Consider the following 13,707-nt stretch of genomic DNA (forward strand, 5'->3'; position numbering starts at 1 on the left):
TCCTCCTCCTCCTCCTCCTCCTCCTCCTCCTCCGAAACACTTTTCTGAATTGGCTTATCTGGTGTGATGGCCCATGTGGGGAATTTGGGTCATTTAGAAAAAGAATACTTCAGCTGCCTATATCTGCAGGAGGAATGGAAAGTTTTATTTTATAGTTCTGTACACTATTTCTTTACTTCGCTTATATTTCTGAAGAGAGTTCTCACTCAAAGGCTGTGGCACTTTTGAGGGGCTTTGCTAAGATGAATCCCGTAACTTGTACTTTATAACTAATGTAGGGAGGAAGTGTGTCTGCAGTTGGGAGTGGATCCAAATTGGTGCCTGAGAGTGAGAACAGATGGTTGGTGTTTTGAAGGAATGGTTGGCTCAGGTGCTCTGAAGAGAGGAGCCAGTGGTTTGCATGGTCTTTAGGATGATGCTAGAATGGACAGTATGGATGAGTTCTCACCCTTCCAAAGAGAGCCTTAATAGTGGCATCTACCCTGGTGTGTGTGTGGTGGCAGCTGATGTAAGGAAGCCCGTTGCAGTGATCTATGCATTTCCAAACAAAGAGGAGCTTGGACTTGAAAGAATGCACACATACAGTTCACTTTCTGGCTTCTAAGTTACAGTGGAAACATTGAAGTCGATTGTAAATCAGTTCCTATTGCTACAAACAACAAACCAGGCAGTTTTAAAGCCATTGGTTTTTTTTTTTTTTCTTTCTACAAAAATTATAAAGCATGCTTTCTTCTACTAGAAGACATTTGTAAGTTAGTGTCCTTTGGAATATTGAAGACATTTTCAATCTGGTTTGTATTCATGTATCCATTTCTGAAGTAACTGTCAATTTCTTATGATGGAGTGTAATCATGGAGTTTGCTCTGCCCCTTATGTACAACATGTTGTGACAAAGCTCTTTGTGTTCTAAGACCAAACACAGTTGGTAGAAGATGCTGGAAAGTGTTCTTTGACTATTTTGTCCTTATTTTAAAAGCTATTCAAGGTTGAGGATGTGTCGTTTCTCCCATGGAACTGGGGATTCTGTGAGTTTCTGGTTACAGCTCTCAAAAGGGAAGCCCGAACAGGGCAGGTAGCAGGTCTCGCCCTCTACTGTGATTTTGCTAATGGCAGCAGCAGGGATAGTAGGGGTGTGAGCTTGACCTGCCAGGTGGGTCTAAGGTCCAGCAACGAATGCAATGCTTCTGAATGCTTCTGGAGAGAAAACTCTTCCCCAAAGTGTTACAACTCAGTAAAACAGCCACTCCCAGATGATTCTCAGTGTAATGACTTGTGCACTTTACTCCATATGGATAGGGACTCTATAAACATTGAGGAGGAGGGTGGGATGGGGGTAGATGCTTCCTATTGGTTCACTCTGAGATGCTAGTGATACTCTAGTAGCATGGGGAAGCACTTCAGGTATTTGTCCTTATGTGACTGATGGTCATGGACCTCTCAGTAGGATGTTGTGGTTATGTGTTCCGGGGCTGGTAGAGTTTACTAGAGAGCTGGCCCCATGCCTACTGTACTCAATTCTGAATTTCATGGGGTTTGGGCTCAGAGTCTTACCTCTTCTTTCTGGTGGCATGGGTCACTTGCCCCACAAGGATGTAGCTCTGAAAAGAACAACTGCTTAGCACGGACAAAAACCTAGGTTGGATTTCTAGTACATCAAAAAAATTAATAATGCTATCTTTGGAAATTATTTTAAGTGTATAGAGAAATTGCGTGGTTAAGAAAAAAAAAGCCTTTTGGAGAACACCCATATACCCTCAGCAGAATCAAAGTCTTATCAGCATTTTACTTTATTCATTTGGTTGTGTGATGTTCTTCTGTGTGGCTATCCATGTGTACTCTATGAGCTAAAGTCACAAGATAGAAACTTGTGACTGGAACTTGGTTAAGTAAAATGTATCTGAAGCAAAGTAAGAGGAAATGAGGCAGGGTCTCCTGATAGCTCGCCTGCTAGTTTTTGAATGTTGTTTCTGCCTTGCACCTCACTGTAGGAGCACTGGGCTTACAGCCATATGCTACTGCATTTAGCTTTACATGTGTTCTGGGGATCCACTCTTAGGTCTGCCTGAATGGCATGCACTTTACCTACTGAGGGGTGTCCCTAGCCAGGGTAGGTTAATATTTAGCTGTTGTAGATTATTGGTAGCAATAGCAAGATATTGTCAGTACATTTCAGTAATTTACCTGAGAAGTACTGGCAAAGAAAGCGATGAATGAACCCTTAAGAAGGCTCAGGAGCACCCTAGAACACCCGCTTTCTACATGTGGCACCTTCTTATAGCAGCATTACCGATGACCACAGTTTTAATTATTTCATCAGGAGGGTAAGCTTTCCTGTCCCCCTCCCCTTCTACTCTCCTTGCATTTTTCCTCTCTTCCTTTGTTACATATTTATTTTTAAAGTATGGGAAAATTTAGATTTACTGGTTTTAAATGTTTTGTCTGCACTTATGTATGTGAACTGTGTACATGCCTGTGCCTAAAGAAGTCAGAACTTCTTGGATCCCTTCAAGCTGTAGTTATAGACTATTGTGAGCTGCCACTCGGATTCTGGGAATCGAACCTGGGTCTTTTGCAAGTGTTTTTAGCCTCTCTCCCATTAAAATAAATCTTATTATTATTTTTTGTATTATTATTTTTTGTATTTTGTCTATGTGTCTGTGTAATACTTGCATGCACTGCCAATATAAGCCAGAAGAGGGTGTTAGAGTCTCTGGGATTGAAGTTAGAGATCTTTGTGAACTGAAACCTAGGTCCTTTATAAGAGAAGGGCTTTGAACTATCTATCTACCCCTTTCAATAATTTTATTTATGTGTATGGGTGTTCTGTGTGCACCGTGTGTGTGCTGGGTACCCCTTGAGGCCAGAAGAGGTGTCAGATTTCACGGAACTGGAATTTTAGATGGCTATGAGCCAAAATATAGGTGTCAGGGATTGAACCCAGATCCTCTGGAAGCAGCAGCAGTCAGTGCTCTTAACTGCTGAGCAATCTCTCCAGGCCTATTTATTTAGTTTTGGTGGCACTGTTAATTGAATTCAAGACCTAGTGGTGTACCATGAGCTGCTTGATCTTACCTGTCTCCTAGCGTGCTGGAATTAGACACCAGTCACAGGTAGGGTCTTCCCTTCTCTCCTTTCCCCTTGCCCTCCTTTCCATCCCTCCATACCTAACCCCTTCATTAAGATTTATTTTTATCTAATTGTTGGGAAGTCCCTGCGCACAAGAACATTGACTAGCCGTGGTGGTGGTGGTGCGCGCCTTTAATCCCAGCATTTGGGAGGCAGAGGCAGGCGGATTTCTGAGTTCCAGGCCAACCTTGTCTACAAAGTGAGTTCCAGGACAGCCAGGGCTACACAGAGAAACCCTGTCTCAAAAAACAAACAAACAAACAAAAACCAAAAAACCAAAACCCAAAAAAACCAACCCCCCCAAAACCAAAAAACAAACAACAACGAAAAACATTGACTAATAGTCCATAGGTTGTGTGTGAGAAGTATCCAAGTGTGCATTCATTTAAGAAGTTTTCCGGGCTACCTCCTCCTGACCACCATCGTCGATGGGCTGTCTTTGAGGACCTCATTCACAAGAGCGTGTGCTAGCTTTCCTTTTCATGACTGATTTAGTTTACTTGGCTCATCTGGCATGTGTCAGGATCTCCTTCCCTTTTCAAGGCTGTTTAATATTCTGTTGTATGTATGTATCACAGTTAGTTTACCTGTCTTCTCGTACACACGTGGGATCGTCTACCTCTTAGTATTTTAAATGATGCTGTTGTGAACATGAATCTGCAAAAGTCTCTTAGAATCCTTGTTTTGTTTTTTTTTTCAGTTCCTTTGAGTTTGTATCCAGAAGCACAGTTGCTGGGTCATAAGGAATATTAGTCCACTTTTGGTGATAGTATTAAAGCTCTGGGGCTGCAGAAGATTGCAGCTGAAGAAAGCTAGTAACTTGAGACAGTGACAGGAGTAGAGAATGCTTTATTAGCAGAAAAAATGGGGTGTTGGAAGATGGGAGCTTGATGTCTGCTACTATTTCGACTGTGCCACTAAAAGCAAATGAGCACAATGCAGTTCATTAATCCCCATAAATGTCCAGTTCTGGAACGTGGGTAATGAGTTCTTAGCTTAACCCAGAGCATCTTGTGCTTGTAAATCAGAGAAAGCATGATTATTCAAAGACTTGTATGTGGGTTGTGCATCTGGTTTCCATCACTGCTGGTTTTTGCTTTTTATTGACAGTTTCCTCTTATTTTTTTCATTAAATTTATTTATTACCTTTACAACCCAATATCAGCTCTTCCCCTCCTCCCATTCCCAGTCCCCTCACTTTTGAGAAGGGGAAGCCCCCCTCTGGGTGTCATTCCTCCCACTCCCTCCTCATTGCTGCAGGTTAGGCACATCCACTGAGGCCAGACAAGGCTGTCCGTTTAGGGGCATAGGATCCATACGCAGGCAGGCAGGGGGGTGGGGCCCTTACTTAGGCCCAGCCTATGCTCACTCTTCGGTTTGTGATTCAGTTTCTGGGAGTGTCAAGGATCCAGGTTAGTGGTCTCGGCTGCTTTTACTGTGGAGTCCCTGTCCTCTTCTGGTCCCTCAATCTTTCTCCCAACTCTCTGTAGACTCCTTGAGCTCCATCTAATGTTTGGGTGTGAGACTATGAATCTTTTTCCATTGGCTGCTGGGTGGAGCTTTTCAGAGAACAATTAGGCTAGGTTCCTGTGTGCAAGCAAAATGGCATATTATTAACAAGGTCAGAGATTGGTTCTTGCCCATGGGATAGGTGTCAATTTGGGGCAGTCATTGGTTGGCCATTCTTTCAGTCTCTGCTCTATCTTTATTCCTGGCCATCTTGTAGGCAGGACAGGTTTTGGGTGGAAGGCTTTGTGGGTGGCTTGCTGTCCTTATCCTTCCACTGGAGTCCTGCCTGCCTACAGAAGTAGTGGTCACTTCAGGATTCATGTCCCCCACTGCTAGGAGTCTCAGCTAGAGTCATCCTCCCCCCAAACCATCTGGGGCTTCTCCCCATCCTAGGTCCCTGGCATGTCCTAGAGATTGCCCCCACCCCCAGATGATCCCCCTTCTCTCCCCCCCCCGCTCTCCCCACCTATCATCCCCTCCTCTGCACTTTCCCCACTCCCTCTTCCACTGATTTCCCTCCTTCCATCGATCTCCAGTATCTATTTTGTTTCCCCTTCTGAGAAAGATTCAAATATCCTTCCTTGTCCCCTCCTTGTTATTCTCGGCTTCTTTGGGTCCGTTGATTATAGCATGGTTATCCTGCTGTGGCTAATTTCCTTTATGGCTAATATCTACTTATAAGTGAGTACAAATATGTCCTTTTGGGTCTGGGTTACCTCACTCAGGACGCCTCTTTCTAGTATCATCCATTTGCCTGCACATTTCATGATGTCCTTGTTTTTAATGGCTGAGTAGAATTCCACTGCATACCATATTTTCTGTACCCATTCTTCAGTTGAGAGACATCTAGAATGTTTCCAGTTTCTGACTATTATGAATAAAGCTGCTATGAACAGAGTTGAGCAAGTGTCCTGTGTGATTCTGGAGAATCTTTTGGGTATATGCCCAGGAGTGGTATAGCTGGGTCTTGAGGTAGAACTATTTCTGGTCTTCTGAGAACCCACCAAATTGATTTCCAGAGTGATTGTACAAGTGTGCACTTCCACCAGCAGTGGAGGAGTGTTCCCCTTGCTCTGCAACCTCCCCAGCATGTGCTGTCCTTTGAGTTTTTTATCTTAGTCATTATGATAGATGTGAGGTTGAATCTCAGGGTTGTTTTAATTTGCATTTCCCTGATGACTAAGGACTTTGAACATTTCTTTAGGTGCTTCATGGCCATTGTGATTTCTCTGTTGAAAATTTTCTGTTTAGCTCTGTACCTCATTTTTAAATTGGGTCTTTTAGGTTGCTGGTGTCTAGCTTCTTGAGTTTTTTATTTATTTGAGTTATTAGCCCTCTGTCAGATGTTGGGTTAGTGAAGATCTTTCCCCAATCTGTAGGCTGTCATTTTGTCCTAATGACAGCATCCTTTGACGTAAGAAGCTTTTCAGTTTCATGAGGTCCCATTGACAATTGCCTCTTAATTGAGACTGTGTGGCCAGGAAGAAAGTAGACAGTACATGGGATGAAACCCAGTCCTTTACAAAGCTGGGCAAATGCTCGTTCATAAGTGACATCTAGCTCTTGGTCCTTCCCACTTCATTAAAATCTTATTGAAGTGTCAATTTACTTGCCATAAAACTCACCAATTTCAGATGCACAAATCAGTGATTTCAACAAATGGTCTGAGTTGCATAGCTGTGTATACATAACTCTCAAACATTTTCTTTCCCCAGTAAGATCCCTTATGCCCGCATCATTCCTAGTCTTATTTCAGGTAACCAGCTTTCTGTCTCTTCTGGACGTTTTGTAAAACTGAAGTCATAACACACATGGTATGTGTTGGCCTTGGTTTTCTTTTTAGACAAGGTTTCACTGTGTAGCCCAGGTAGTCTTGAACTCATGATCTTCCTGCCTCATTACCTGAGTGCTGGGATTACAGAATGCTTGTCCCACTATCAGTGCAGTTCAAGTACTTCTGCACTTAGTCATTAAGAGAAGGCTATGGGGAGAAAACAGGATGCTCCTAAATTGAAAAAAAGGATAGAAAAATAAAAATGGAGCCCTCCCCAGCCACCTTGAATTCAGGTTCCAGCTTTAGCTGGAAAGAGAGAGATGTCAGTTAACCCACAGGTCCAGGTGGGCACACACCTCCGTTAGAGGCTCCTGTAAGAACCTCCTGGCAGTTGGCATCACAGTAGGGTGAGCATCTTCAAGAGGAAGTGATCACATTGCAAGGCTCAGGGGCAGGCTTCAGCACGAGCAGCCCAGCTCTCTGAGAATTAGCTCTGGCTGGTCTGTGAGTGATTGTAATGCCACTGTGGGGTCCCCCCACAAATCCTGGGGACACAAGCTGCATCCAGACTGCAGCATGTAGGAGATCCCATTGTTGGCTTTTGAAGGTCAGTTTCTGATAAGCAGCCTGTAACACACACTCTTCTGCCCTTTGTATACAGCAGAAGTTTCAGTTTCTTTACAACCTCCTTTTTTCTTCTTTTTCTGAGACAGGATCTACTTGTGTAATTCAGACTTTGGCCTTACATTTGTGATTCTACTGCCTCAGCTTCCTGAGTCAAGATGGGATTGCAGGTGTATGATATCAAGCCCAGCACCACTTATTTTCTGAATTTTAAATGTTATCTTTTTAGTAGTTGTCTTAATGTTTGTACACTGTTATTTAGTTTTAAATTTGTGTTTGTCCAATGACTAGTGATGTAAAACATCTTTTCATGGGCTTATCTGTATGTAGCACATCATAACCATACATCATTTTGATAGCTCTAGGCTTTCTTGTTCTCGAGAGAAGGGATCTCTAGGTAGCTCTGGCAGCTTTCTGACCAGGCTGCCTTGAACTCAACGAGATCCATATGTCTCTGCCTCTCAAGTGCTGGGGTTAAAGGCGTGCACCACCATGGCCCAGCTAGCACTAGATTCTTTTTTTTTTTTAATGTGTAATTTATATTGACTGAATGTAGTGTTTTATGACTCTGTAACTCCCACTTTTGGGAGGTAGAGGTAGACTATTTGCATAAGTTCAGGGTCAGCTGGGGCTACTTAGTGAAGTCTCAAGCAAACATCTCTTAAGTGAAAATTCTGGGAATAGTGTTGAAAGTAATATTCGATTTCAGTTACTTAACATTCCTGCCTAGATCAAACAAAACACTACTGAACAGGCAGGCAAACAAAGAAAACAAAATAAAAAACTTTCTGAGTTCTGCACAGGAAATTAATTTGTAAAATTGGAGTCAGTATTGCGGAGAACTTAAAACTATAGAATGCTTGTGTGGATAATGTAAGGTCACAGTACACAATAAGCCAGTGTTGGGGCCTCCCAGGAACAAAAATAGTCTTATTTGTTTGAGTGATCTCTGAGAGTAGAGCTGTTGGTTTAACTGGCACATCATGTTGGCCAGTTCAGAAGTCAGCCACTTCAACTGAGAAATGCTGACAGTTGGTAAAGTGTCTAGGACATAAACACATAAACGTAGCATTAACTATGATTCAGTAAGTATTTCACAATAGAACCAGAGGGTATGGTATGGAATGTGAGACTCCTGAGTAATATGACACTGTATTGGAAGCTGTAAAGGATTAGAATAATAACCAAGTAGCTAAATCAGGTGCTTTGTGGAGTGACTTGGTAGCCATTAAATACTGAACACTGACAAAGGATAGCAATAATTTTGACTGATGTGTTAACAAAGTTATTAATTTGTAAAGTTTATTTGGAATGTGGGAGATGAATCAAGACCATTTGAAACCATTCTAAATTTTTAATCTTTGATATATTGTAATATTATAACACAAACCTACTGTTTATTTAGAAGTACACAGTAATGGAGAAAAAAAATGAGAACCCAGCTGTATAGTTGTTTATGATGATGTTTAGCACACCTCTTTTAATTAGAAAAGGGGGCCGGTCGTGGTGGCGCACGCCTTTAATCCCAGCACTCGGGAGGCAGAGGCAGGTGGATTTCTGAGTTCGAGGCCAGCCTGGTCTACAAAGTGAGTTCCAGGACAGCCAGGGCTATACAGAGAAACCCTGTCTCGAAAAAACCAAAAAAACAAAAAACAAACAAACGAACAAACAAACAAAAAAAATGCCGGGCTTGGTGGCGCAGGCCTTTAATCCCAGCACTCGGGAGGCAGAGGCAGGCGGATTTCTGAGTTCGAGGCCAGCCTGGTCTACCATGTGAGTTCCAGGACAGCCAGAGCTATATAGAGAAACCCTGTCTCGAAAACCCAAAAAAAAAAAAAAGGGTAGATTTAAAAGGAGTGTGGTATAATGACTATTGGTTGTCCAGTTGGAAATAGAAACTTTCTGAAAGTTCATAGTCAAATTCCAAAGAGAGGAATATTATTTTAAGTATTGCACTTATGTGTTGTGTTTGCAGGCATGTGTATGCATACCATGGCGTGTGTGTGTGTGTATGTGTGTGTGTTCAGATGACTCACAGAACCATGTGGGCCCAGTGACTGACTTTAGTCACCATGCTTGTTGGTAAGCACCTATACCACTGAGATGTCTTGCTGTCCCTGAATTAGCATTTTGAATGTAAAATATTAATAAAACACTATTGTAAAACATCTAATTTTAGTCTTAGCACAGATACTAAGTTAAGCCAAAAAGAGGACAAATTGATTAATAAAATGAAGTTCTAAATTAAAGTGCATTTTATTAGCCCTATTAGAGACAAACTCAAACTGCTCATCAGTATTTTTTTTTTTTTTTTTTTTTTGCAGAACTATTTGTTTCTGCATTCAGTTTTAACATTTATGGCCAAAGCAATTTAGCCACTGAAGATAAAACTAAAAGTTTTACTTTTGACTTCTCATTTCTTTGTGAAAATGTGTGTGGAACTGAAAATTTGTAAGTTTTCATGTCATACTACAAAAACTCTTCCTCTGCATTTTAAAAGATTTATTTTTATTTTATGTATGTGGGTGTTTCCCCTGCAAGTATGTATGTCTACCGTGTGCATGCAGTGCTCCCACATCCCAGAAGAGGGCATCAGCATCCCTGGAGTGGAGTGAAGTTACAGATGCTTGTGAGCGCCCATGTGGGGTCTGGGAATCAACCTGTGCCTCCTGGAAGAGCAGGCAGTGCTCTTCAGTGCTAAGGCTGCTCTCCAGTGTCCCGGCCCAGTTCTTGTTATATATAGACCTAGCTGGCCTGGAAATGGCTCTTTAGAATAGGCTGACCTTGAACTCACAGAGATACATGTCTGTTACATACAAAAGGTGTGTGTGTGTATTAATTACTATTAATATGTCTGGAAAACTTTCCCTTTTAAACTTAGGAACATCTATAAGAAATACCAGTACATTTCCAAGATGCCCTTCTTTTGAGACAGGGTGTTGGTATGTAGCCCAGGCCAGGCAGCTCTTAAACCTGTGGCAGTTCTTCTGCCTCAGCATTCCGCATTCTGGGATGACTGGTGTGAGTCATTATGTCCTCCCCAAAATACATCCACTTTTTAATTCACTTATGAGAGTGTGTGTGTGTGTGTGTGTGTGTGTGTGTGTGTGTGTGTATAGTGTGCTTACCATGGTGCCTATGTGGAGGTCAGAGAACAACTTTGGGGCGTCATTCCTCTCCTTCCACCTTTATGCGGGTTCTGAGGCCGGACCTCAGGTTTTCAGGCCCATTCAGTAAGTGCCTCCCCAGCTCCAAATACCCTTTAAAAATCAGATGTTTCCATTTTAAAAATAGGTACAAATGCAGTATTGATAACTAGAAGATTATATAATGTTATAGTTTATTACTGATTAATCTAACTTCAAATATTTTATTTTGTTTAGTCTGGTCAATTCAGTGAAGATATGATACCTACAGTGGGCTTCAACATGAGAAAAGTAACTAAAGGTAACGTCACAATAAAGGTACGTCGGCTTCTCATACTTAGTGCATGTATGTGTGTATGCCTTCATGTGTATGTATGTATATGCGATACACATATGCATGAATACATGTTCATTTGTATGTGTGAATACATGTATGTCTGTACATGCATGCATGCATGTTATATATTGTCCTTTTTATAATTGATTTAAACTAATCAGAAAACTTTCTGTTTTCTCTGGTTTTTCCTGCTACTTATAATTGCCAGGTAATGGATGGCATGTTCTGAAAGACTATAGATCAGTCATTGATGTTTTCTGATAGGTTGAAGTGTTTGAGAGTTGAAATGCAGATGCCCATAAAGGTCAACTTACAATATGGGTTAGTAGGAGTAATATTATGATGTCTCGAGAGTTCCAGAAAATAACAGTCCTATCTTCTGCCTGAGTGGTGGTTTATATTGAAAGTTGGTAATATAATTTTAGCTCAGTATATTTGTGGTAGCAGGTATCATAATCCAGTTTTTTTCTTTCTTCATTATTAAGCCTAAAGTTGAAACCAAAATAGGTGTAAAAAATGTAGCTCATTTTTAGCATCATTTCCTTTTAGTTCCTGTTAGAGGATTTAACTTTTTCTTGTAGCCTTTGTTTTCATTCTGTAGCTCCTATGAGTTTAGGCCTCTAGCCTGAACCAGTGACCATTTTATCCAGTTCTTATTGACAGATGTTCTTGCTAAGTTCTCCATGGCTCTTTCGATGACACTCTTCATTTTGTTGCCTGTGTGTCTCTTTATTCATTTTTACCAATGTTAGTGCTTAAGTTGGAGTGCCCTAAAGTAGGAGTTTTATGTCACAGTGCCTAATAGGGCAGGCAGAACAGTGAAATTTTTATGGAAAATTCTAAGGGAAGGAATGTTGACTTTGTTGTCTGCAGAACAATTCAAAAAGACACACTTCAACTTTAGTAGATCCCAGGCTGCTGTTTTTTTTTGTTTTTTGTTTTTTTTTGCATCCAAGTCTGGATGTTGAATGGTTTTGTAGATGTTAAAATTGTTATCTTAAAGTTGTATACATTCATGATTGAAATGTGCTAATACTTACTAAATATTACATTATCATATTTGACCAAGTCATTGCTCAAGCAGAAGTTTAGATCTAGTATCCACATCTAATTAATTTCAAGTTAAGATTTTACAGATTGAGTTTGAGTTTTAAGTTTTTAGGGCTGCTTTGGTTCTGTAACATTTGTCATGTTTTTGTGATTGCTCTCCGTGTCTTCATCAACGACTGCCTGAAGTGTCTTTATTAAGGATTGCCTTGTTTTCATTAAAGATCTGGGACATAGGAGGCCAACCCCGGTTCCGGAGCATGTGGGAGCGGTATTGCCGAGGCGTCAATGCAATTGTGTAAGTTGTTGCTTTTTTTGTTTCCTTTTGGTCTGTCAGTTACACTTCAAAGAAAAAAATGCTTTTAATGTCTTTTCACTGGCAGTTGCAGTATTGTAAGTCTTAAGAAACTCAAAAATCTAGACTTCTAGTTCATGGAGATTCCTAGAGATGGAGTACTGATCATCTTGCTTTCTTTTTAAGTTACATGATAGATGCTGCAGATCGAGAAAAGATAGAAGCCTCCCGAAATGAACTGCATAATCTTCTAGATAAACCACAGTTACAAGGGATTCCAGTAAGTTTGGAGAATCTGTTTTTTTGTTTTGTTTTGTTTTAAATTTGCAGATACATATTTAACATTGAGATCGAGTCAATCTTGGTATCCCTAGAGATTGGTTTTAGGATCCCTACATCCCACAAATATGGAGGTCTCAAGATCTTTTCTTCCCCCTACCCTTCTTTTTTATTCATTTTTCTTTTCTCTCTCTTCTCTTTTCTTCTTTTCCTTTCCTTTTTTGAGATTAAGCTTCATGATGTGGCCTAGAATATGTGACCTTGTTGCCTCAGTCTCCCAAGTGTTGGAGTAATAGGAGTTTGTTCCCATACCTGGATTCTCGGGTCCTTTGTGGAAAATGGCATAGTATTTACATGTATTCTTCCATGTCCTTTGAATTACATTTAGATTACTAATGATATGTGATGTAACCGAAGTGCTGTGTAATGGTTACTGGTCAGGGAATGACAGCAAAGGGGAGTCTGTACATTCTCAGTGAAGTTGCAGAGCTCTCCCCTCCCCTCTCCCAATATGTTTTTGTTTAGTTTTATTTTTGCTTTATGAGATAGATTTCACTGTAGTCCAGGAAGGTCTGCATCTTGCTGCATAACTCAAACTGGTCATCCTTCTGCCTGCCTGAGTTCCTTAGCACTAGAGTTAGAGTTCTGGGTCTCTGGCCCTGCTTCCTGTGTGTTTTGGTGTACAGTTAGCTGTTTGGACATGGATTTGGAGCCTGTAGATAATTATGTTTGCAATTAGTAAAATGTGTTCATTTTTACAGGTTAAGAGTAATGGCCCAAACACTGTGAAATTGAATATATCTTTTAGATCTTTCTCTACTGCGTATGGTATTTTCTCGTTGAAGGAGTTATTTGAAGTAATTTTGTTAAGAGTTCTCTCACCTGAGTGAGGCTGCTTATGTCTGTAATCCCTGGCTTGGGAGACTGGCAGGGTTGCTGTGAGCTCCAGGACAGCCTGGAGAAGTTCTGTGTTGATTTAAAGATCTCGTGTGTGGGAGAATAATCACCGTTCTGGAGTGTGTTCTTAAAAACTAGGGCCACCTTTGCTCATTGTCTGCTGGATCCTGGATATTGTACTGTCTATAGATGCCTTAACCAGATGGTCACCAGACAGTGTGGTGAGAGCAGTGCTCGATTCTGGGGATATGGTAATAGACAGAAATTGTTGGGAACACTGCATGCCAACGGGGAATAGATTGAGTGGGCATTTAATGGTGCAGCTCTGGCAATCAGTATGAGACAGGTGCAGAAGTGTTTAAGAACTGCAGAGATTTATACAGATGGAGGTGAAGGAGGAAGGCGTACGTGAAGGATGGAGATCTGAAGGGTGAGCTGGAATGTGAAGGGTGTGTCGGTTGGTGGGGAAGAGTTCCAGGCACAGGCCCTTGGTGGAAAGAAGCAGTTTCCAGAATCCAGAGCTTTGGGCATGGCTAGGTTGAATGACTTGTTGAGCTGCTTGTGTCACTAGAGAGCCACGCTTATGTGAGTGCATGGATTTAAGCATACCACTGACAGAGTTGTAGAATGAGCTGAAGTGGTGAAGAAGGGACTGCGATAATATGGTTTTAGG

General features: G+C 41.3%; 1 protein-coding gene across 1 annotated transcript in view; it reads left to right on the forward strand.

The window, feature by feature from the left end:
* Arl8b (ADP ribosylation factor like GTPase 8B) overlaps nucleotides 1-13,707 on the forward strand; it is a 42,721-nt gene that overhangs the window by 21,806 nt on the left and 7,208 nt on the right. Inside the window, exons 2-4 of the mRNA XM_021189305.2 lie at nucleotides 10,417-10,497; nucleotides 11,788-11,861; nucleotides 12,045-12,138. Of these exons, the coding sequence (XP_021044964.1) occupies nucleotides 10,417-10,497; nucleotides 11,788-11,861; nucleotides 12,045-12,138 (249 nt within the window). The remainder of the gene's footprint in view (nucleotides 1-10,416; nucleotides 10,498-11,787; nucleotides 11,862-12,044; nucleotides 12,139-13,707) is intronic.

This window comes from Mus pahari, chromosome 2 (assembly GCF_900095145.1).
Source record: "Mus pahari chromosome 2, PAHARI_EIJ_v1.1, whole genome shotgun sequence".
Classification (NCBI taxonomy): domain Eukaryota; kingdom Metazoa; phylum Chordata; class Mammalia; order Rodentia; family Muridae; genus Mus; species Mus pahari.